At 44.6% G+C, this 25,977-nt stretch overlaps 1 protein-coding gene across 3 annotated transcripts in view; it reads left to right on the forward strand.

The window, feature by feature from the left end:
* LOC139233171 (kelch-like protein 20) overlaps window positions 1-25,977 on the forward strand; it is a 76,722-nt gene that overhangs the window by 18,781 nt on the left and 31,964 nt on the right. For all 3 annotated transcript variants that reach the window (XM_070863774.1, XM_070863775.1, XM_070863776.1), the window contains exons 3-4: window positions 707-865; window positions 2,673-2,767. In XM_070863774.1, the coding sequence (XP_070719875.1) occupies window positions 707-865; window positions 2,673-2,767 (254 nt within the window). The remainder of the gene's footprint in view (window positions 1-706; window positions 866-2,672; window positions 2,768-25,977) is intronic.

Consider the following 25,977-nt stretch of genomic DNA (forward strand, 5'->3'; position numbering starts at 1 on the left):
AGCTCTTTTTCAACCGGCATGGACACGATGGGCCAAATGGGCCTTCTTTTGTGTCATAATTTTTCTATGATTCATCAGGCCCCCATAATCATACTCCCAATTTTGTAAATCATGCAAAATTTAGAGGCACTTGGCCATAATCAGAGCATAGCGACTTTTTAATACGGTCAGTTGGGTATTGTGACCAAGAGGAGTGTGGGCATAGTAGTTGCGTGTAGGGTGCTACTAACTTCAAAGTTTGCTGTGCTCTGCCATGTGGTCAGTTGATTGTATATACCTGTACTTCAAAGATATTGGAATAGAAAGCATTACTGTTCTTCATATGGCTGAAATGACTTCATCATGTGGTTTTGTTTGTTCGATCCACAGTAATTATTATCCCTCATTCTTTCTTGTTCCCCCTCCCTGCCCGTATAGATTCCAGCCTAACCAATCAGAAAATTATCTTCGAAGCTCACTTAATGGCTTTCTGCATCCATGCCTCATCACTGTTCTAAGTATCTATATGTATCTATATGTATAGTATACAAGGACTATGGTGATCCTCAGCTCACAGAGGACTTCCATTCATACTGGCATAATGGATTCATTGATATATTTTTTGTTCAAGTTTGACTGCTTTGAAAGCGGTTGCCTTTGACTGGTCAGCTTGTTTGTATGGAATTGAATTCCAAATAACGTTTGGTTTCTCAACCCTTCTGTCTAGGTAATGGAGAGTGAGGAGTTCATGCTGCTACCAGCGAACCAGATGATCGACATAATTTCCAGCGATGAGTTGAATGTGCGAAGTGAGGAGCAGGTGTATAGTGCTGTTGTGTCGTGGGTCAAGTATAACATTCAGGAGCGGAGAGGACAACTTGCTCAGGTAACAGAACGGTGAAGGCCAGGGACTGGGTGGAAAAGTAGATTAGCGTGCTGTCCTTTCTCCTCTCTTCAGAGATCTGGGTTTGAATCAAGGTCCGATTGATGGGATGAGTGTCTACTTTGTTTTCTGTAAGGGGTTTATTTGAACAGTCTCATTCTAGTTCTCAATATTCATGTGTCCAAATTACTTGCACCATCAAATTTGGCACTAAATGATGATCTCACTCGGACCACCGTATAGATGGTGTGGGAATTAGATGTCACATTGGTGCAATAAAATCTGTTTTATTCTGCACCTAACTGTGCTTTACTTGACCCGGGAGTGTGTGCCATTGATACTGGGTGCCTAATATGGGAATATGTTCTGTTTCTTTAGCTTAACGTCCTTCCCTTGGTGAGCACAAAAATATACCAAAACATTGTTTAGAACTCAACAGCACCCTCTAATTTGAAAATACAGGTATCTTCATGGAATTTAAGGAGGTTGGGTGCAGTTAGCAACTGGAGCTTGGACATACCAGTAAAAGGGTTGTGAATTATCTAACCAGATAAATTAATCGGGCAGATAGTTGCAAATAATCATCAAAAATGTTTTGGGTTAGAAGTTGTCAAACAATATTACAGTTGATACTGTTATAGTCACCTACTGTAATACTGAGAATTGCAGTTAGCAGCAGAGAACTCTGATAAGTACTGGTTTAATACAGTCACATTTAAATTGATATTCACCTGTACTTATGGCCACCTTTCATAAAGTGGCCACGTTTTGGGGTCAAGGTTAACCGATAATACAAGTGATTGGGAATACTCCTGTGTAGAATCCGAGTCCTCTGCATTGTGGCCGCTTAGTTGCACACGTACAGAGCAGTTAAGATTTAGGATCTGGCTGGTGTTTGAGGTGGTTTGATTTTCTGTTGAATGATCAAAATATTTCAAGGACCCAAGTAAGTTAAAGGAAGAAGGAGAAGGTTGTAGACTGCAAGGTTGGGATGAATAATTACCTGAGCTGGCAAAAATGAGTACTGAATGCAGGAGATTGCAAGCTCAGTTTGTTCTTTGTCTGATGAAGGAACATGTCATTTTTCAAGAAATTGGCCAAACTGCATGAGTTCAATTCTCTGCTGACAGTTCAGATTCTCAATCTGCAATAAGTTGGTGCAGGTCAGTAAGTGACTGTTGCAGCTCCCACTACAGTATTGTTTGACCTATAGTTGCAGCCAACCACTTGCCTGAAGTATTGAAATCAAGTGTTTGATCACCTGGTGGGGCAAAGAGAGCAAAGCTTTTTCACAGTTCAGCATAGTGGAACGAACTGCATTCTTGAGCGAGTTTATCAGTGTGAGACTGATGTGGGAAATGGAAAGGCTGTGTCGAAGCAGCAGCGATGCAGTTTTGAGGTTGGGGATGTTCCCGCTAAGCTTTGCTAACTGGAGGTCCTGCACAGGCCACTCACTGGCTTCTATATGGCAGAAACTGGGCATGCATGAAAATTTGAATGGGCTGCACAGCCAGTTAATGGAACCATTCAGCGAAAAAAAATAAAATAAGAGGGAACACTGATTTGTGCACATTTTTACACTATGATTTAACCTAGAACAATTGGAGGTGGTAGATGGAATTTTCATTTCCCAACACTGGCAATGTTTTGATTTGAATATTAATAGAAGGTCTACGCTAAGAGTAGAAGCTTCAGAGCTGCATTTTGTAGCCTTCGGGCTTCTAGACTATACCTCTGACTAATATACACAGCATTTATGTTTCTCTGTTTTTTCTCATTTGCGAATGTATTTTTGATTATTTTTTCCCAGGTCTTGCAACATGTTCGATTGCCATTGTTGAGCCCTAAATTCCTGGTTGGCACAGTTGGAACGGACTCTTTGATCAAAAGTGATGAAATGTGCAGGTAGTGTGTCTATGTATGTATATGTCCATGGTGTACTGGGCTGAGGGAGGGTGCTGTGCACAAGAGGATCGAAAAGCCTTGTTTTTTTTTAAATGCAAATTTTCTCTCTGCCAGTTTTCTCCCTTCGCTTCTCTCCTGAAGGGTTGGCTGTTTGTCTTGTGAGATACAGTCCTGTGGAATCTTGCGGAGTGAATATCAGTCGGCTCTTGACAACGGGTAGCATTTGATGTCCCCATCTGATGTCCGCGTGCACTTGCAGCAAGAACAACTGGTTTGTGATCAGAACAAGAATATCCCAATCGTTCATTCTCTCTTTCCTTCCCCCCCCCCCCCCAAAGGTACGAAAGCCAATTGCAATCTCGCTGCAAACCACCCCAATTGAGAATTGCTGAGTCTGCACAGACCAGTGATTAAACACAGGACCTTCTTGTACAAGCCCCAATCTTAATGTTGTTACATAAAAAATAGGAGCATGAGTAGACCATTTGGCCCTTCGAGCCTGCTCCGCCATTCAATAAGATCATGGCTGATCTGATCATGGACTCGACTCCACTTCCCTGCCCGCTCCCCATAACCCTTGATTCCCTTGTTCTGGCTTTGGCTTTGATGATTTGCACATCATGCATTCTGATTTAATGGGCCCAAGTTTCCACATGCGCCTAGAATGGCGCAGTCCCGACCTGGACGCCCGTTTTTCGCGCCACAAAGTGCGCCTAAAAAAATTCTCGGCATTCTCCACCACCTCACTGGGGCTGCGTGAATAAGGCTCCTCCCACGGCCAGCTCCTGCTCCCCCCCCGACCAGACCCGACACTCGCTCCCCGCCCCCCACCCCCCCCCCCCCCCCCCCAGCCTCCGTATCAGACCCGACACCCGCTCCCCGCCCCCCCCCTGCCTCCGGACCAGACCTGACACCCGCCCCCCCCCCCCCACTGGACCCGACCCGACTCCCGCTCCCGGATTGGATCCGACCTGACCTTCCCCCCCCCCTCCTCTCTTCCCCCCCTCCCTCTCTCTCCCTTCCCTCCCCCCACCCCCCCCAACCCAACCCAACGCCACCTACCTGTAAATCTAGTGCTGGGGACGGGCCCTGCCCGAAGTCTCGGGCCGGCCCGTTCAGCCTTCGGTCCGAAAGGCCTGCCTGAAGCACTTTCACACAGGTAGGAAGATGGTTTATTTAATCTTTTCTTTGCTTATAAATGTTTATTCAGGTTGGATTTATTTGTATAATATTTGTATAAGTATAAATAAGGATTTATTATGGAATTTAATGACTTCCCTTCCCCCCCCCCCCCCCCCCCCCCCCCCACCTCGTTCTGGACGCCTAATTTGTAACCTGCGCCTGATTTTTTTAATGTGTAGAACAGGTTTTTTCAGTTCTACAAAAATCTTCACTTGCTCCATTCTACTTTAGTTTGGAGTACGTTTTCCACTGTGGAATCTTTAAAATCAGGCGTCAGTGGCCGGACACGCCTCCTTTTGAAGAAAAAATTCTGTTCCAAAGTAGAACTGTTCTACCTGACTAGAACTGCAGAAAAAAAAATGTGGAGAATTGCGATTTCTAAGATAGTCCGTTCTCCACCAGTTGCTCCTAAAAAATCAGGCGCAAATCATGTGGAAACTTGGGCCCAATGATTCTAGTGAGTTTAAAATAAAAGACTTTTCCCTTTCAATTCCGACCTCCTGCTTTTGTATTTTTGTTGAGAGTAGAACATGGAGTTGGTAAAGCAGTTCCTCTATCTTGCTGGTTAGAATTTACCATTTACACTGCACTAGAAAATCTTCACGGATCAATCTTGGGTAGGCACAGTGGATTGAAACATAGCTGAAGCTGGGTCTATAAACAACTTAGTCTTAACTTAAATATATGCAGTGAGAATAACCACTTTGTCCTCGTTCTGCCGATTTTAAAATAGGGCCAAATGACACGATTATTGCCGTGACCTTTTCACCAGCACAAATCTATGTTTAGATTTTAAAACTGCTGAAAATGGCATTTAGCTATACTTTTGTTCCCTTTTCATTTAAAAAAAAATTGCATTGATATTGTGAATGGAGTCATGATATTCTGTGAACGAAATTTAGCAACATTTCTTTGTTGGGGGCGGAGGGCTAAGTTAGCAGAGATAAACCGTTTAGGGTTAACTTCCACACAGCTGGAATTTTATAATGTTCAGGGAGCATGTGTCATAGGGATTTGTTTTAAGAAAGCAGAGGATGGATTTGTATGTGCGAAGATATGTTTATTTGTAGCTTATCTAGTTGTGCTATTTCTGCTCTTTCAGCAATAGAAGGTGAAATCTATAATAATTTGCAATGTATTTCCCACACCATTCTGCCATGCATCGAGTTGTCTCAATAAGATTTTCCCATACTAAAGCTACCTGTCACACATTTATTCCTGCAACTGCATACTTCTACCACTAGATGGAGGCTCATAAGCTGTCGATCCCCATAACGCCTTGCCCAAATATAGCAGTTGAGTGTGTGTTTCAGACTATTTGACCACATGAAGCATCACAGGCAAGCTGATCCTGCCGTTGACTGACTGCCTCCTCTTCATTTAGCCCTGGGGAACTGGATCTATCTAGTACACTTGCTGTCATAAACAACAACATCAGCTGACTCTAAATAGACTGTGGATTGAACGTGGGATCTTCCTGATCTATATGGCTCCGCTCCTCAATGCCTTAAATAGCTGAGCCAGTTAGGGCGCTAACTCTTGACATGACCTTTCAGTAAAACTTGTGCTTTATTAAATATGAACATTTTTAAAGACATGAATCTCTTCCATTGATTTAAAGATTTAAATTTAAAGACTTAAATTAATTGGTAGAAGGTTTAGAGGGGAGTTGAGGGAAACCTTTTTCACCCAGAGGGTGGTGGGGGTTTGGAACACTCTGCCTGGAAGGGTGGTAGAAGCAGAAACCCTCATTGCATTTAAAAAGTACTTGGATATGCACTTGAAGTGCTGTAACCTACAGGGCTGTGGACCATGAGCTGGGAAGTGGGATTAAGCTGGCTAGCTCTTTTTCAGTGAGCACAGACACGATGGGCCAAATGGCCTCCTTCTGAACTGTAAATTTCTATGAATCTTGATTGATTGTGTTGCATAGTGCATGTTTATATACATAAGCACAGTCTTGGCCTCCAATATTCTTTTTTGGAGTAACCAGGACTTTCAATTTTGTCAAAATAGGGCAGTGAATTGTGTTGGTGCTCCAGCATAATGTGCTGTTCTACAGAGTAATAGGGCATGATTTGTGCCTGCAGTTGTCTCCCCAGGCAGCAAGTCTCTCATCTCTGCCCTGTTGATTGGAAGACTGCAAAGGAGAGACCAGACACCTCGCTGAATCAGTCCCTCCTCCCCTTCCACAATCATGGTAAATGTTAGCAGCTCCCTCAAGAACAGCAGAGGCTCCAATGCATGCCGCCTGCTTATTGTTTGTTTGCAAATGGTGTGTGGCATGGAGAGTTTGCAGTGGTGGTACCAACTGTACCAAAGTACTTCTGCAGATATTGTGCACAGTAAAGGTGTGTGTACTTCGAAAGCTTTAAACAGTGGAACACAAAAATGTTGTCCTTTTGATTACTGAGGAAATACATCTTGTAATGTTCAGCGCTTTTTGAAGTAAACTGCAGCTTGGCTGCAAATACCATGACATTTCTCTGCTAGACTCTTGTTCCTTCATTGCATGGGCCAGTAAATCTGCTATTGTTCTTCCTGAAACGACTAAAATATGCTGCGATGTTTTTAGTACGAATATAAAATATACTGGGCCGAAAATTGTGGTCGGTTCCTTCGAACGAATGCCTTTTACCCGAAAAAAAAAATCTACGAAACTACCTGGTGGTCCCAGAGGAACGTAGGATTCCAGAGTGAGGCCTTCATTTGCTGTGCAGTGTACGGGAAGATGCCTTCCATGTACGTAAGTCTAGATTGGAATCGCGTCGGCCTGGACCACCAATCACTATCTCGTATTCTCATTGATAAAAATGGGAACTCTTTTTACGAGTTCCCATTACTATCAATGAGAGAACCCCCTAAAACAAGAAACACAACACAATAAATAAAAAAAACACCTCGCATATTCAAAATTAATTTGAAATTTAATGTTTTAGAGAACATTTTTTTTTTAAATGTTTGTGTTTTAATAGGGTTAAAAATAAACTTACCTTAACGGACAGGGTTTTTAATATAAAAATGAGTGATTAAATTTAATTTTTCTATGTTTTAAAAGTGTTAGGCTGGTAAAACTAAGCTATGCGCCTGCTTTTACCAGACGTAAAAGTTTGAAGGACATTCGTTGGGCAAATAGCCCAATCTCTGCCTCACGGATGTCCTGCGGGGATGCATAGAATCTGTCTAAAGACATTTTGACAGATCGGAAAAGCTGTTTTTCTGCGCATGCGCACCGCGCCATGAGAACCGGCTGTTGTGAGGCCTCGCCGGGTGCGTGCACACTTCGTACGGACCCGGTGAGGCTGCAGTTTTCAGCCCTTCGGTCGACAAAACAGCACTGCAGTTGCTAGCATGACAATGGGATTTTATGCCCTTTCGGTATATTGCACAATGTTGATGGTGCATTTCAGTACTGTGAAATAACTTCCAGAACTTTTGGAACTCCATATGAGATAGATGTCTTGCCATATTTGTATCAATTACAATGATCTTTCAGCACGTATTTTGGTTTCAGTCTATGTGGTGTAGCCAAGTAAGCCCATGGCTTCTTGTGACTGGCACCAGCTGCACTGGCATTTTAGTAACTGCAATCTTCTGGTAATACTGATAGCTTTAGTGAAGGTTCATGATGTAATTGGGGGGAAATGTTTTTCTCTTCGGGGGTGAGGGAGTTTAATATTTGAATCTAAGAAATCTTAAAGGGAAAGAATCTACAGTGGGTAACTTATTGTTATCAAATATACTGTTGTGACATTTCAACTATACAGAATTCGATTTCCAAATTCTCAGCAAATTCCAGTCAGTTGTAAAAAAAAAATACTTGCATTTATATAGCACCTATCACGACCTCAGGACGTCCCAAAGTGCTTTATAGCCAATGAAGTACTTTTGATGTGTAGTCACTGTTGTGATGTAGAAAATGAGGTGGCCAATTTGCGCCCAGCAAGCTCCCACAAACAACAACATGATAATGACCAGATAATCGTTTTTTTGTGATGTTGATTGAGGGATAAATATTGTCTGGGACCCTATGGAGAATTTTGCTGCTCTTTAAAATAGTGCTATGGGATCTTTTACGAAGACCTGAGAAAGAAGGCAGGGCCTCTGTTTAACATCTAAATAAAGAAAGAAAGACTTGGATTTATAGAGAGCCTTTCATGACCGCTGGACGTCTCAAAGCGCTTTACAGCCAATGAAGTACTTTTGGAGTGTAGTCACTTGTAATGTAGGGAGATGCGGCAGCCAATTTGCGCACAAGCAAGCTCTCACAAACCGCAATGTGATAATGACCAGATAATCTTTTTTTTTGTTATGTTGATTGAGGGATAAATATTGGCCAGAACACCGGGGAGAACTCCCCTGCTCTAGTAACACTGTTGTGAAGCAAGCACCTTGGGACGTTTTGCTACGTTAAAGGCACTATATAAATAAAAGTTATTAAGTTATTATTAAAATAGTGCCATGTGATCTTTTCTGTCCACTTGAGAAAGCAGAAGAGGCCTCGGCTTAACGTCTCATCCGAAAGACGGCACCTACGACAGTGCAGCACTCCCTCAACACTGTGCTCATGTCAGCCTAGATTTTTGTGCTCTAGTCTCTGGAGTGGGACTTGAGGCGAGAGTGCTGCCCACTGAGCTGCAGCTGACATGGTAAGAGAACAAAAGTATAGTCCTGACTCTGATTTAATCAGTTGTTGAAATATGATGATCGGCAGCAGAAACTGACAAAGCTGTGGAAATCCAGTTTACAGCAACTCCTAGTTTTGTAATTCCAAAGATGAATCAATGACCTCCAGCTACCTATAATTGGACCTATCTCGGTAACAATTTAAAGATTCTCCTTGACTTGATTTTTGTCTGCCCATAATTGACTTTACTTCGGCAGTGGTTTAAGGGTTTTGTTAATGTGCACTCTGATAACAACTGTTGCTTTTTAGTGGTCCTGCGTTTGTTATTTATCAGCTTGGCTCGGTAGTTTTTTTATCACAATGCTGCAAAAGAGGAACGTCGAGTTTCAACTTTTTTTAAAGTTCTTTTTCTATCTTGACTTTAACCTATTTTTGTTACCTCCTTTTTTATCCATACAGTTCTGTAGCAGGTTTTGTATAGCCTGCTCTGATGTCTCGCATATGCAGTAATCACCACCAAAATTCGAGACTTGTAGACAAACATTATTTTAATAAGTGTTTCTGAACTGATTTTTGGGGTTATAAAGCTTTCAGATGCCTTTGGTGCCTTTTTCTCAGTCTACTGTGCACTGAGTATAAACTTTTTAAAAAAGTTCAAAAACAATCTATAGAATATGTGCTGGGAATTTGAAAACTGCTAAAGGAATATTTAATGATGTTCACAAACCTCAAATAAAAATGTAAGTTTAAAATGTTATTATTTTACTTTTTAAAATTTCTAATTTGGGCAGAATACATAGAAACATAGAAAATAGGTGCAGGAGTGGGCCATTCTGCCCTTCGAGCCTGCACCACCATTCAATAAGATCATGGCTGATCATTCACCTCAGTACCCCTTCCCTGCTTTCTCTCCATATCCCTTGATCCCTTTAGCCGTCAGGGCCATATCTAACTCCCTCTTGAATATATCTAACGAACTGGCATCAACAACTCTCTGCGGTAGAGAATTCCACAGGTTAACAACTCTCTGAGTGAAGAAGTTTCTCCTCATCTCGGTCCTAAATGGCTTACCACTTATCCTTAGACTGTGACCCTTGGTTCTGGACTTCCCCAGCATCGGGAACGTTCTTCCTGCATCTAACCTGTCCAGTCCCGTCAGAATTTTATATGTTTCTATGAGATCCCCTCTCATTCTTCTAAACTCCAGTGAATACAGACCCAGTCGATCCAGTCTCTCCTCGTATGTCAGTCCTGCCATCCCGGGAATCAGTCTGGTGAACCTTCGCTGCACTCCCTCAATAGCAAGAACGTCCTTCCTCAGATTAGGAGCCCAAAACTGAACACAATATTCCAGGTGAGGCCTCATCAAGGCCCTGTACAGCTGCAGTAAGACCTCCCTGCTCCTATACTCAAATCCCCTAGCTATGAGGGCCAACATACCATTTGTCTTTTTCGCCACCTGCTGTGCCTGCACGCCAACTTTCAATGACTGATGTACCATGACACCCGGGTCTCGTTGCACCTCCCCTTTTCCTAATCTTCCGCCATTCAGATAATATTCTGCCTTCATGTTTTTGCCACCAAAATGGATAACCTCTCATTTATCCACATTATACCGCATCTGCCATGCATTTTCCCACTCGCCTAACCTGTCCAAGTCACCTTGCAGCCTCTTGCATCCTCCTCACAGCTCACACCACCACCCAGCTTAGTGTCATCTGCAAACTTGGAGATATTACACTCAATTCCTTCATCTTAATCATTGGTGTATATTGTAAATAACTGGGGTCCCAGCACTGAGCCTTGTGGCACCCCACTAGTCACTGCCTGCCATTCTGAGAAGGATCCGTTTATCCCTATCTCTGCTTCCTGTCTGCCAATCAGTTCTCTATCCACGTAAATACATTACCCCCAATACCATGTGCTTTAATTTTGCACACCAATCTCTTGTGTGAAACCTTGTCAAAAGTCTTTTGACAGTCCAAATACACCACATCCACTGGTTCTCCCTTGTCCACTCTACTAGTTACATCCTCTCACAATTCTAGAAGATTTGTCAAGCATGATTTCCCTTTCCAGCAGGGAGTTCAGGGACGTCGGAGGCCTACAAAAGGCCCAACGCGTCGGAGAGGCGGGAGTCCGGGGACGTCGGAGGCCTACGAAAGGCCCAACGGGTCGGAGAGGCGGGAGTGCGAGCAGCAGGGAGTCCGGGGATGTCGGAGGCCTACAAAAGGCCCAATGGGTCGGAGAGGCGGGAGTGCGAGCAGCAGGGAGTCCGGGGACGTCGGAGGCCTACGAAAGGCCCAACGGGTCGGAGAGGCAGGAGTGCGAGCAGCAGGGAGTCCGGGGACGTCAGAGGCCTACGAAAGGCCCAACGGGTCGGAGAGGCGGGAGTGCGAGCAGCAGGGAGTCCGGGGATGTCGGAGGCCTACGAAAGGCCCAACGGGTTGGAGAGGCAGGAGTGCGAGCAGCAGGGAGTCACGGGACGTCGGAGGCCTACAAAAGGCCGAACGGGTCGGAGAGGCAGGAGTGCAAGCAGCAGGGAGTCTGGGGACGTCGAAGGCCTACCGGTGTAGCTGCAGCAGGGAGGCAAAAAGAAGTAGAATGAAATCGAAAGGTGACGTCACAGCCAAGGGGGTAAATGATTGGTGATTGGTAAGTAGTTTTTCTTTTTCTTTTCTATATCAGTAAGTAACTTTCAGCATTGTTGTTGCCAATTTAAGTTAATCTAAGGGTTAAGACATGGCAGGAGAGCTCTGACACGTGTTATGCTCCTCCTGTACTATGCAGGAAGTCAGGGACGCTTCCGGTGTTCCTGACGACTGTGTGTGCGGGAAGTGTATCCGGCTCCAGCTCCTGACGGACCGCATTGTGGAACTGGAGCTGTGGGTGGATTCACTCTGGAGCATGCACGATGCTGAGAATGACGTGAATAGCACGTTTAGCGAGTTAGTCTCACTGCAGGTAAAGGGTACACAGCCAGATAGTAAATGGGTGACCAAAAGGAAGAACAGTGGAAGAAAGGTAGTGCAGGGGTCCCCTGCGGTCATCCCCCTGCAAAACAGATGCACCGCTTTGGGTACTGTTGAGGGGGATGACTCATCAGGGGAGGGCAGCAGCAGCCAAGTTCATGGCATCGTGGGTGGCTCTGCTGCACAGGAGGGCAGGAAAAAGAATGGGAGAGCTATAGTGATAGGGGATTCGATTGTAAGGGGAATAGATAGGAGTTTCTGCGGCCGCAACCGAGATTCCAGGATGGTATGTTGCCTCCCTGGTGCAAGGGTCACGGATGTGTTGGAGTGGGAGCAGGACATTCTGAAAAGGGAGAGTGAACAGCCAGTTGTCGTGGTGCACATAGGTACCAATGATATAGGTAAAAAACGGAATGAGGTCCTACGAGATGAACTTAAGGAGCTAGGAGCTAAATTTAAAAAGTAGGACCTCAAGTAGTAATGTCAGGATTGCTACCAGTGCCACGTGCTAGTCAGAGTAGGAATCGCAGGATAGCTCAGATGAATACGTGGCTTGAGGAGTGGTGCAAAAGGCAGGGATTTAAATTCCTGGGACTTTGGAACCGGTTCTGGGGGACGTGGGAGCAGTACAAACCGGGCGGTCTGCACCTGGGCAGCACTGGAACCAATGTCCTGGGGGGAGTGTTTGCTAGTGCTGTTGGGGAGGAGTTAAACTAACATGGCGGGGGGATGGGAACCGATGCAGGGAGACAGAGGGAAATAAAATGGAGGCAGAAGCAAAAGATAGAAAGGAGAATAGTAAAAGTGGAGGGCAGAGAAACCCAGGCAAAAAACAAAAAGGGCCACTACAGCAAAATTCTAAAGGGGCAAAGTGTGCTCCTGAAGGCTCTGTGCCTCAATGCGAGGAGTATTCGGAATAAGATGGACAAATTAACTGCGCAGACAGCAATTGGCATCACGGAGACATGGCACCAGGGTGACCAAGGCTGGGAATTCAACATTTAGGAAGGATAGGCAGAGAGGAAAAGAGGCGGGGTGGCGTTGCTGGTTAAAGAGGGAATTAATGCAATAGTAGGGAGGGACATTAGCCTGAATGATGTGGAATCGGTATGGGTGGAGCTGCAGAATACCAACGGGCAGAAAACGCTAGTGGGAGTTATGTACAGACCACCAAACAGTGGTAGTGAGTTTGGGGATAGCATCAAACAAGAAATAAGAATTGTGTGCAATAAAGGTACAGCAATTATCATGGGCGACTTTAATCTACATAATGATTGGGCTAACCTAACTGGGAGTAATGCGGTGGAGGAGGATTTCCTGGAGTGTATTAGGGATGGTTTTCTCGATCAATATGTCGAGGAACCAACTCGAGAGCTGGCCATCCTAGACTGGGTGATGTGTAATCAGAAGGGACTAATTAGCAATCTTGTGCGAGGCCCCTTGGGGAAGAGTGACCATAATATGGTAGAATTCTTTATTAAGATGGAGAGTGACACAGTTAATTCGGAAACTAGGGTCCTGAACTTAAGGAAAGGTAACTTCGACGGTATGAGGTGTGAATTGGCTAGAATAGACTGGCAAAGGATACTTAAAGGGTTGACGGTAGATAAGCAATGGCAAATGGATGAACTTCAGCAATTGTACATCCCTATCTGATGTAAAAATAAAACGGGGAAGGTTGCTCAACTGTGGCTAACAAGGGAAATTAAAGATAATGTTAAAACCAAGGAAGAGGCATATAAATTGGCTAGAAAAAGTAACAAACCTGAGGACTGGGAGAAATTTAGAATTCAACAGAGGAGGACAAAGGGTTTAATTAAGAGGGGGAAAATAGAGTACGAGAGGAATCTTGCAGGGAACATAAAAACTGACTGCAAAAGCTTCTATAAATATGTGAAGAGAAAAAGATTAGTGAAAACAAACATAGGTCCCTTGCAGTTGGATTCAGGTGAATTTATAATGGAGAACAAAGAAATGGCAGACCAATTGAACAAATACTTCGGTTCTGTCTTCACGAAGGAAGACACGAATAACCTTCCGAATGTACTCGGGGACAGTGGGTCTAGTGAGAAGGAGGAACTGAAGGATATCCTTGTTGGGTGGGATTGAAGGCTGATAAATCCCTGGGGCCTGATAGTCTGCATCCCAGAGTACTTAAGGAAGTGGCCCTAGAAATAGTGGATGCATTAGTGATCATTTTCCAACAGTCTTATCGACTCGGGATCAGTTCCTATGGACTGGAGGGTAGCTAATGTAATGTCACTTTTTTTTAAAAAAGGAGAGAGAGAAAACGGGTAATTATAGACCGGTTAGCCTGACATCAGTAATGGGGAAAAATGTTGGAATCAATCATTAAGGATGAAATAGCAGTGCATTTGGAAAGCAGTGACCGGATCGGTCCAAGACAGCATGGATTTATGAAAGGGAAATCATGCTTGACGAATCTTCTGGAATTTTTTGAGGATGTAACTAGCAGAGTGGACAAGGGAGAACCAGTGGATGTGATGTATTTGGACGTTCAAAAGGCTTTTGACAAGGTCCTGCACAAGAGATTGATGTGCCAAGTCAAGCGCATGGTATTGGGGGTAATGTACTGACGTGGATAGAGAACTGGTTGGCAGACAGGAAGCAGAGAGTCGTGATAAACGGGTCCTTCTCAGAATGGCAGGCAGTGACTCGTTGAGTGCTGCAGGGCTCTGTGCTGGGACCCCAGCTTTTTACAATATACATTAACAATTTGGATGAAGGAATTGAGTGTAATATCTCCAAGTTTGCAAACTGGGTGGCGGTGTGAGCTGTGAGGGGGACGTGAAGAGGCTACAGGGTGACTTGGACAGGTTAGGTGAATGGGCAAATGCATGGCAAATGCAGTATAATGTGGATAAATGTGAGGTTATCCATTTTGGGGGCAAAAACACGAAGGCAGAATATTATCTGAATGGCGACAGATTAGGAAAAGGGGAGGTGCAACGAGACCTGGGTGTCATGGTTCATCAGTTATTGAAGGTTGGCATGCAGGTATAACAGGTGGTGAAGAAGGCAAATGGTATGTTGGTCTTCATAGCTATAGGATTTGAGTATAGGAGCAGGGAGGTCTTACTGCAGTTGTACAGGGCCTTAGTGAGGCCTCACCTGTAATATTGTGTTCAGTTTTGGTCTCCTAATCTGAGGAAGGACGTTCTTGCTATTGAGGGAGTGCAGCGAAGGTTCACCAGACTAATTCCAGGGATGGCTGGACTGTCATATGAGGAGAGACTGGATCAACTGGGCCTTTATTCACTGGAGTTTAGAAGGATGAGAGGGGATCTGATAGAAACATATAAGATTCTGATGGGACTGGGCAGGTTAGATGCGGGTAGATTGTTCCCAATGTTGGGGAAGTCCAGAACCAGGGGACATCGTTTTAGGATAAGGGGTAGGCCATTTAGGACTGAGATGAGGAGAAACTTCTTCGCTCAGAGAGTTGTTAACCTGTGGAATTTCCTGCCGCAGAGAGTTGTTGATGCCAGTTCATTAGATATATTCAAGAGGGAGTTAGATATGGTCCTTACGGCTAAGGGGATCAAGGGGTATGGAGAGAAAGCAGGAAAGGGGTACTGAGGGAATGATCAGTCATGATCTTATTGAATAGCGGTGCAGGCTCGAAGGGCCGAATGGCATACTCCTGCACCTATTTTCTATGTTTTCTATGTTTTCATAAATCCATGCTGACTTGGACTGATCCTGTCACTGATTTCCAAATGCGCTGCTATTTCATTAATAATTGTTTACAACATTTTTCCCACTACTGATAGGCTAACCGGTCTATAATTCCCCGTTTTCTCTCCCTCCTTTTTTAAAAATTGCTGTTACATTAGCTACCCTCCAGTCCATAGGAACTGATCCAGAGTCGATAGACTGTTCAAAAATGATCACCAATGCATCCACTATTTCCAGGGCCACTTCCTTAAGTACTCTGGGATTCAGACTATCAGGCCCTGGGGATTTATCAGCCTTCAATCCCATCAATTTCCCTAACACAATTTCCTGACTGATAAGGATTTCCTTCAGTTTCTCCTTCTCGCTAGACCCTCGGTCCCCTAGTATTTCCGGAAGGTTCTATATGTCTTCCTTCATGAAGACAGAAGCAAAGTATTTGTTCAATTGGTCTGCCATTTCTTTGTTCCCCATTTATAAATTCACCTGATTCTGACTGCAAGGGACCTACGTTTGTCTTCATTAATCTTTTTCTCTTCACATATTTCTAGAAGCTTTTGCAGTCAATTTTTATGTTCCCAGCAAGTTTCCTCTCATACTCTCTTTTCCCCTTTCGAATAAAACCTTTTGTCCTCCTCTGCTGAATTCTAAATTTCTCCCAGTCCTCGGGTTTGCTGCTTTTTCTGGCCAATTTATATGCCTCTTCCTTGGATTTAACACTCTCCCTAATTTCCCTTGCTGCCAATGGCAAAATGCTAATGTTGCTGAAGCAAAGTTAATAGCTTCCAGAGGCCATTTAAAATGGGACTGTCATCGGCTCCAGCACAAATTGCCATACCCACACTCAACACTGTGTATTTGTGTGTTAGAAAAATGACTGCGCAGCTGAAGTATGACCTTGGATGTTCTGTAGTCCTGCAATGTGTTTAGCATTTATCATTTGTCATTAAAGACTAAAGTTTCACTGAACATTCTGTATTGTGCACCAAGTGCTGGGAAAGTGCAGTCGCCAAAGGGCAGGATGGCTCCACATCAAGGATCTAAAAGGACATTTGTTTTCGGTATTAAATAAGTGGAGCTGCTGAATGATATTCTAAAAGATGTCCGCTAACTGACGGTCCAACGTTTTCCCTTCATGAAACATCAGTTCTCAATAGCAGTGCATTTAATAACACTTTCCTCTAGCCAGGAAGTTTTAAATTTCCCGACTTAAGCTTTTTAGAAGAGGGAAGTAACTTACCAATGTAAACATCTCCATTCTCCTCCCTCCCCCTCTATCGAGAGGAAGCAAAAGCCTGCATTTTATAGCACATTGCACATAATTCTCAAAACATTTAGGACAATGCATTACTTTTGAAGTGCAGTGACCATTAGTCAAATGCAATATCTGATTTGTAATCGCTGTCAGCACTGCATGTTTTGTAAAATAATTCATAATTGCATGATGGGTGCAGTCTAATTATATTTATGCATGTAAAATTTATTTGCTACTGCAGTTTCCAGATTATGATTCCGTTTTGACATTGGCTGCGATTTGATGCTTTCTGTAAAATGATTTAAGATACTTGATCCCTGCAGTCCTCCGCTGATTGCTAAAAGCCTGTGGTCAGAACTAGAATTTAGATTGTAAATGCCAACATATAGGGCCTAAGTTTCCACAAGAAAAAAAATGGGCGCCCCTCCGAGCTGGGCGCCCGTTTTTCGCGCCTAAAACAGCGCCTAAAAAAATCCTCGGTATTCTCCACCTACTTACAGGTCCTCTGGCCCTTGGCGCAGCCAGCACGAGCTGTGGGGGGGGGGCGGAGCCAGGTCCTTGCGCTGAGAACAGTGCCGGGACCTCTGCACATGCGCGCTACAGTAGCTGCAGGCGCCGAACTGTGTGGGAGGGGCCCGAAGCACGCAGCCCCTAGCCCTGGCTGAATGGCCTCACTGGGGCTGCGTGAATAAGGCTCCTCCCACGGCCAGCTCCTGCTCCTGCTCCCCGCCCCCGACAAGACCCGACACCCGCTCTTCCCCCCCCCCCCCCCCCACCCCCGGCCGATCAGACCAGACCCGACCCGACCCAACACCCTCTCCCTCCCCCTCTCTCTCTCCCCCTCCCCCTCCCTCCCTCCCCCCCTCTCTCTCTCTCTCTCTCTCTCTCTCTCTCTCTCCCCCTCCCTCCTGCTCAGTGACACGAACGGCTTTCTCCCCCCCCCCCCCCCCCCCCCCCCCCCTCCCTCCCGCTCAGCGGCACGAACGGCTGCAGAATTCTCCCTGGCTGAAGCACTTTCACACAGGTAGGAAGATGGTTTATTTAATCTTTTCTTGGCTTATAAATGTTTATTCTGGTTGGATTTATTTGTATAATATTTGTAGAAGTATAAATAAGGATTTATTGTAGAATTTAATGAGTTCCCTTCTCCCCCCCCCCCCTCCCCCCCCACCTCGTTCTGGACGCCTAATTTGTAACCTGCGCCTGATTTTTTTTAATGTGTAGAACAGGTTTTTTCAGTTCTACAAAAATCTTCACTTGCTCCATTCTACTTTAGTTTGGAGTACATTTTCACTGTGGAAACTTTCAAATCAGGCGTCAGTGGCCGGACACGCCCCCTTTTGAAGAAAAAATTCTGTTCTAAAGTAGAACTGTTCTACCTGACTCGAACTGCAGAAAAAAAAATGTGGAGAATTGCGATTTCTAAGATAGTCCGTTCTCCACCAGTTGCTCCTAAAAATCAGGCGCAAATCATGTGGAAACTTGGGCCCATAGGCTCAAAGTGCGGCATGATGTTCCAAATTAGTCATTCCATATTTATTTTATTCATGTGTTTGCCAGTGACTCAGCGCAAAGCACAAAGATGTAGTAGAGTTTATCCTGAATACAAAAACTAGGGTCAGAATTCATTGAATTTTTTGCTGCCTCCCAAGGAAGCTTTCTGTGGTCATTTTGGTTTCGGCACACTTTTAAGCCTCATTTTAACCATGCCAGTTGTCATTGTCATTACACCAGCTTCATGCACGCATATTTTATATTTGCAATAGTCATTAATAGCAAGATCTGTCTTTGTCTGCAAGTGTAAGCGGCTCATTGGGCCCAAGTTTCGGGCTGCGCCTTTGGACGCCTGTTTTTCATGTCACAAAGTGATCCTAAAAAAAACCTCACCTATTCTCCGGCTCCCTGCAGGTCCTCTGGAGCTGGGCGTGGTGCAGCACGAGCTGTGGGGGGCGGATCCAGGTCCCAGCGCTGGAAACAGTGCCGGGACCTCTGCACATGCGCGCGACAGTGGGCGTGCATGTGCAGTAGCTCCAAGCGCCCAAAACTGTGGGAGGGGCCCGAAGCACGCAGCCCCTAGCCCTGGCCAAATGGCCTCACTGGGACTGCGTGGATAAGGCTCACCTCCCACACCCAGCTCTCTCCCGACCGGACCCGACCCGACTTGACTCCCGCTGACCCCCCGCCCCACCCTCTGGACCGGACCTGACCCGACCCGACCCCCGGACCTGACCTCCGCTCTCTCTTTTCCCCCCCCCTCGCCGCGGCTCCTCCCCCGCCACGGCTCCCCCCCCCGCCGTGGCTCTTCCCCTCGCCTCCTCCTTCCCCCTCCTCCCGCTGTCAGAAACACAGACACTGACAGAGTGTGAGAGACACACACACAGACAGATAGAGATACACTGGGGGGGGGGCCCGTCCCAGCACGCTGTTGGAGGGCTCCCGGTGCTGCAGTCGGTAAGTAGAAAATGTTTTATTTATTGATTTTTTTTAAAAAATTTATTTTTTTTTGATTGATTTATTGGTTGATTTATTGATGTATTTATCATTTATTATTGCTGATGGTTCTTTTTTTGTAAAACTGAAGTGTTTCATGTTTGTAAACTTCCCTTTAAACCATCCCCCCCATCCCCCAATCCCTACACCTGATTTGTAACCTACGCCTGATTTTCTAAGTGTAGACAAGGTTTTTCTGAGCGTACAAAAATCTTCACTTACTCCATTCTAAGTTAGTTTGGAGTAAGTTTTCACTGTCTAAGCTTTCAAAATGGTTGTAAGTGGCTGGACACGCCCCCTTTTGGAAAAAAAATCTGTTCCAAACTGAAACTGTTCTAACTGACTGGAACTGGAGCAAACTAAATGCCGAGAATTGCAATTTCTAAGATACTCCATTCTAAACCAGTTGCTCCAAAAAAACAGGAGCAACTCAGGCCGAAACTTGGCCCCATTATTCCAGCCCCTTAGTATTAAGATCTTGCACTTGCAGATGCAACATGCTGCCTTTCCCTTTTTTATTTTTATTTTAATTTTGTTGCATGTAGCTAGACGGTTCTTTTTTAAATGAACAATACCTTTCTAGGTAAATAAGAGGAGGCGGTAATGTATCTACTGAGGCATTTCCCAATGTTGATTTTTAAAAAAATTGAACTGCATTCTATTGATTAAAATCAATTTACATTAGGAACTCTAATAAAAAAGCAAAATACTGTGGATGCTGGAAATCTAAAATAAAAACAGAAAATGCTGGAAATACTCAGCGGGTCAGGCAGCATCTGCGAAGAGAGAAACAGAGTTAACGTTCCAGTTCTAATGAGATTACATTTGGAGCTCTGCATTTTAAGAAAAAAGAGTTGATACAGTAAACAACATACCGTTGCACAATAAATGTGTGTGTGTATTCTTTCTCGCAACTCCTCTCCTATCCTCCACTCTGGTTTAGGTTGTAGAAAAGAGGAACCCCAACAGTTATATGACTACCGTACTTTTTTTTTTAAAACAACACACTTAAATCTGGTATTTATTTTCAACCCATGAGAGCTGGAACAGAAACCCTCTTCTCAAGGGCAATTAGGGAGGGGCAATAAATGCTGGCCTTGCCAGCGAAGCTCTCATCCCGAGAATGAATAAAACAAAATTTAAGATGACTCCCCTCCGCCACCTGCTCCTACACCCTTGCTACTGAGAGCATGAGCAGTAGTGCTTGTTGTCGTGTTGAAGTGCTGTTTTAAGAACATAAAAACATAAGAGATCGGAATGGGTGTAGCCAATTGGCCCCTCGAACCTGCTCCACCATTCAGTAAGATCATGGTTAATCTGATCATGGACTCAGCTCCACTTCCCTGTCTGTTCCCCATAACCCTTTACTCCCTTATCGCTCAAAAATCCACCTTAAATATATTCAATGACCCAGCCTCCATAGCTCGCTGGGACAGAGAATTCTATAGATTTACAACCCTCAGAGAAGTAACTTCTCCTCATCTCAGTTTTAAATGGGCGGCCCCTTATTCTAAGACTATGTCCCCTAGTTTTAGTTTCCCCTGAGTGGAAATATCCTCTCTGCATCCACCTTGTCGAGCCCCCTCATTATCTTATATTTCGATTAAATTGTTGATTCCTGGATTCTTTTACCTCAATCTGGTTCAGTAAAATTACTGAGTCGAATACCTCTTGTGCTTTGAACAAAGCAGTCTTTATTTTACCGGCCAGCAAGACTTATCAGAAAGAGGATATACATTCTCGATCGAGCGTACACACTCCCTACGGATAAGTGAAGTTACATCGTAAAGCGACAACAGTTATACATTTTCGGCAAAAGATAACAAGATAGGGCTAGAGTGACATCCTAGTTCAACCTATCTCTTTTGGTCCCTCTTTCCCTTTGTCCAGTCATAAGCCGACCTAAGTATGGTCTGATTTTAAACAAAGACCTTCTGTTAATGTTTCAGGTTAATAACATGATGTAATAAGACCTTGAGGTTTTTCTGCAAGCTGTGGGTTTTGTTTCAATATGTGTTAGTGTTGTAACATTTCGCAGTCTCGAGTCCGAGATGTCATGGCTATTCCTCCATGAATTGTTTGTTAGCTTATACTGTCCCTATACAATTCCCACGTTCTCAACTTCATTGTCTCTATACATTTTAAACATTCACATTCCCCCCTTTTATCATTCCATGATAACACTTAGGATCATTCTAGGAGTAAAATGTATAGGGACTGTGAACACACCTAATATCCATAAAAGTTCCCATTTTGCGCATAAACATAAGACATGTAGCTCTCGTCTCTGTCTCCCCTCCCATGCGTCGAAACTGTCATATATCAACACTATTATACAGACTGTGGCATACAGACAGCTTCATCTTATGGCTCAGGATTCAGATAAATAGTCCAATTATTTTGCTGATTAAAAGAGTTCAGTTTTCCCTTCTCTCTTCTCAGGTCACCGTCGGTGTAGCTGGCTGTCTATCACTACGGGTAAAAGTTCAAACTGGTCCACGTTTCAATTAGGATGCCAACGGCCTTGTTCAGCTATGGAGAAGAGGAAGTCTGGAACAGAAACAGGAGTTAGAATAACCAGTAAAATAGGTTCGTTAGAGGGTGGTGAGCTTGCAGTGGTGCAGGTGAACCCAGGCACTTTTCCCCTCAACCTTGGCTGCAGTGGGGGTAGTGAGTAACACCTGAAAAGGCCCCTCCCATTGTGGCTCTAATCCCTTCCGAATCCATACTTCCCTGGTGCCACGAGGGACAATTCGGGTAAAACTGGGAGGTCGAGGTGAGCATCTTGAACCTGGTTGTGAACTAGTCGCAGAGCCTGAGTCAGAGAAAGAACATAGGTGGTCATCAGTCGAGTTGAGATCTCATATCTGGGAACAATTTCCCTCATTAACACTTTAACAACAGTTTGAGCCTTATTGTCCAGGTGAGGGTAGGCTTCAATCCATCTGCTAAACACATCTACTATTACTAACACATATTTGTAACACTGAACTTTTTGCAACTCAATGTAGTCCAACTGAAATGTCTCAAAGGGACCTTCGGGTAGGGGCGTTTTACGACAATCACAGGGGACTCCCTTCCCTGGATTATGTTGCTGGCCAACCAGGCAATGACTACTGATGTTCTGGGTGAGCGCCTGGAGTCTAGGGTGCCACCAAGTAGCCAAAAGTGTGTCACTCGTGGTCCTTGCTCCACAATGAGTAGCAAAATGCATACATTCAATAACCCATAGAGCCAACTTGTCAGACATGCAAGTCTGTTCCGCGGGAGTGGTCCAGAGTTTAGAAACATTGTCATAAGTACATGCATAATATTTCCACAACAGTTTATCTTTTTCAGGAGTGTCCTCCTGTGCTTTTATAACATCTTGGATGGTTGGCATTTGTTTTTCCGAGGCTAACTTATCCTTCGCAGGATTTTTAGTCTGACTCATAATTTTGGGCACTACCATCTGTTGGTCACGAGAGGCCTGTTTGGCCTCTTGGTCAGGACAACGATTCCCTATATCAACCAGAGAATTTCCGGTAGTGTGGGCGGTACATTTGACAATGGCAATGCATTTGGGGAACATGAGGGCTTGCAACAAATCAGATACTAGCTGTTTATGAGATATCTCATTCCCCTGTGAGGTTAGGAATCCCCTATTTTTCCATAATTATCCGAAATCATGGGCCACCCCAAAGGCATACCTAGAGTCGGTATAGATATTGACTTTGAGATCTTTGGCCAAGATACAGGCTCGGGTGAGGGCGAATAGTTCAGCTTGTTGAGCAGAATAGGCGGTTTCAAAAGCGGCAGATTCCAAGACCTGATTCTCCTGGTTTACTATGGCGTATCCTGAGATTCGTGTATCTTCTGGATTAATAGAAGTACTTCCGTCAACATACATAAACAATCATGACTGGGTTCTTCCTCATCTTGGGGTGGCTCAGTAAGAATACAGTCTGGATCTTCCATTGGTACATCAACTAAATCTTCCCTGACTGATGTGGCCTCTTAAATTAAAGATAAGCAATCATGACTGGGTTCTTCCTCATCTTGGGGTGGCTCAGTAAGAAAACAGGCCGGATTAATTGCAGTACAGTGCCGAAAGATCAGTTTAGGATTGCCTGTGATTTCAGTGGGTTCTGTCGGATAGAGGGCCAGTCCACATTGCCCTGCACTGGGATCTCAATCGGATCAATGGGAGTATAACCCACTTGGGAGGGGTCCTCTGCCCACACATGAGGATCCAATAGTCAGGTATGTCCGAGCCAGTATGATGCTGTAGAGTCGTTAAGACCTTCTCGGGGTCCCCATGAAATTGGACTGTTCGGCCATGTTTTACGATTTGCACATCCCGGCTGGTAGGGTCAGCCTCATCTATGGCCTTTGTCGAAATCTCGACCTCCGAAAAGAATGACTCCGACACTTACAGCTCCGGTAGAAGTTTCTTTAATTTACTTGCTAGCAAGGGGCAGGTTACACTCAGTCTAGGGCTAAGTGAACACCTCCGCAATGGTTCAGTTTAACAAGATATTTATACAGTAAACCCAAGTTATGGCCTCTCCCTGTGTATTGCTCTGTCTCACAGTCAGTGAATAAAGATAAAGAGTTAATTACTATATCCTGGTCCTGACATGGTATCCAGATATTTCCTTTTGTCAGGGTTATCGGTTGGCCAGCCGGCCATTACTCCATGAGTCATAGGTAATGGGCTATCACCTGTCTTGTATTGTGTCAGGATTGTTCCAATTTCCTGGTCAGTTTATCTGTTTGCATCAAATGGATGAGGTCTCGGAAAGAGATAATGGCTAGAAGATAAGGGTGGGGTGACATGGAACTCCTGTAGTGTAGACAATAGGAAAGCACCATGGGGGGGTACTTGTCTCAGCATGACTTGTCTCCTAGCTGTCTGATGGCCATCAGCCATCTCAAACCAGGTTTAGCTGTTTATGCAAGCTGACTGCTAAAATGCAGAAAGTTCTGGAAGGGCCAGGACTCCATTTTGATCAAAAGGCAGACAAATACCGTATGGTATCAGCTTAGATAAAAATACATTTCCACATTCCCCCATTTTGTCCTTCACAAGGACAACTTAATCCATTCTGATCTTGTACAGTCTCTCCATTTCCATTTCCACACAAGAGCCTTCAGCAGTTGTTGCTACCATAACTCTAGCCGTGGTCTCGGTAGGTAACATAGTTTCTCCCACCCTGGCACAGCAACACTTAACGATGACAAATAATAGATACAGGGCGAAGACTATCAGCAGGAATATGATCAAACCCTGTACCACAGATTTCCCCAGGAATCCCAACCATCCTGATGCTCAACCCCACAAGGTGATACCGTCCTGGCCAACTGTCTGTTTATACTCTCTTACCTTTTTCCTGATGTTTTCAGCTAGACTGCCGATATCTTCTGATTTATCTGGGATATACGTACAGCATTCTTCACCTATTAATGCGCATGTTCCTCCCTCCTTGGCTAGGAGATAATCTAAGGCCATACGATTTTGGAGAGCCACTGTTCGAATAGCTACCATTTCGTCATTTATCCCTTCAAAGGCTTGGGAAGTTGCATTGGCTACTGATTCCACTAAGTTAGCCAGTTCCCGTAACTGCCATTCAGTCGATGCTATTACATAGGGTGGCACCATTACCTTGAATATTCCGTTTAGCCACGTCAAATCCCATTTAAATCTATGACTTCCATAGGCCTCCCTTTAGAGTCCTTACTGATCTGATAAGGGGTACCACATATCCTAAGTAACAGGACCCTGTCCAGTTGGCTGGTAACCATGGGTAGGCTTTATGGCCACAAATAAAGTAGGTGCAATTATAGGGCGTCAGCTCCTGGTCCTTTTGCACTATCCCTACTCGAGTGGTCTCACCTTCCCACCCTTCACCTGGGGCTTTGTTATGGACCGTTGTCCAGCCAACGGTTGCTATCTTTCTCTCAGTGGGATTAGTTGTGGCTTGCCATTTAATCATTTGGGAACACTTGCTGCGTCCCATTTCTGGTCCTTTAGTCTCATTACTCACTAGGCATATTATACCTTCAGGATTTCCTATTCTGGGAGTAATGTTTAGGAAGGGAGGCTGATGGTTATTATCATAATTGGTACCATCCCTGGAAGGCTGTAAGTTTATACTCTGCCGACCTCCATTCTGTTTGCTCCTTCGTTTCTGGCCCCTTAGTTAGTTTTGTCCTATTTTGCACTGTCAACCATTCTACCATTTCTGATTCGTTAAAGGGGACAGATCTCAGGGGAATACCCCCCCTGGAGTGGACAAGTACATGGGAACATATCCAACAACTCAACAAGTTTCTTTCTTGAGCATACCTATGACTCAGTGCCATAAATACGTTTACGTGCAATTCCCTTCGGTGGCGGGTCTGTACCCCTGGTGTAATCAATAATGTGAAGTAAAACCCTGTCAAGCCCAGCACCATCAGTCCCCATAGTCCATACAGTTCCTTATTCAGTCTTCCTTTTTCTGTTCCTCTGATTCCTTCGTCCCTTCCTCCTGGTCGGGTGCCCTTTTGCAATGGGATGCGTGAATCCATGTTGGTCTTTCCTTTACCTTGATTGCAGTATTGGTCGCCAGCAAGACCTGGTATGGTCCTTCGAATCTTGGCTGTAGACTGCTTTTTCTTTTAAAAATCTTGATGTAAACGAATTCCCCTGGCTCCAGGTTATGACACTTCCCTTCCGCTGGCTTGACTTGGGCTTCCTTTACCTATGAATGAAAGCTGGAAATACATTTGGTTAGTGCAATACAATAATTCAACATATTTTCCTCCATTTTGTGGATGTCCATCTGTTTTGCAGTAAATGGTGCTGTAAAAGGTAGTCGTTGGGGACGTCCCATAACTATCTCATGCGGTGACAGGCCTGTTGTTCTGTTGGTTGCAGATCGCATTACCATCAAGGCTAAGGGCAGCAGTTCTGTCCATTTCAGTCCAGGGTCATTGCATAGTTTTGCCAGCTTATTTTTAAGCA

The sequence above is a fragment of the Pristiophorus japonicus genome, chromosome 20, assembly GCF_044704955.1.
Source record: "Pristiophorus japonicus isolate sPriJap1 chromosome 20, sPriJap1.hap1, whole genome shotgun sequence".
NCBI lineage: Eukaryota > Metazoa > Chordata > Chondrichthyes > Pristiophoridae > Pristiophorus > Pristiophorus japonicus.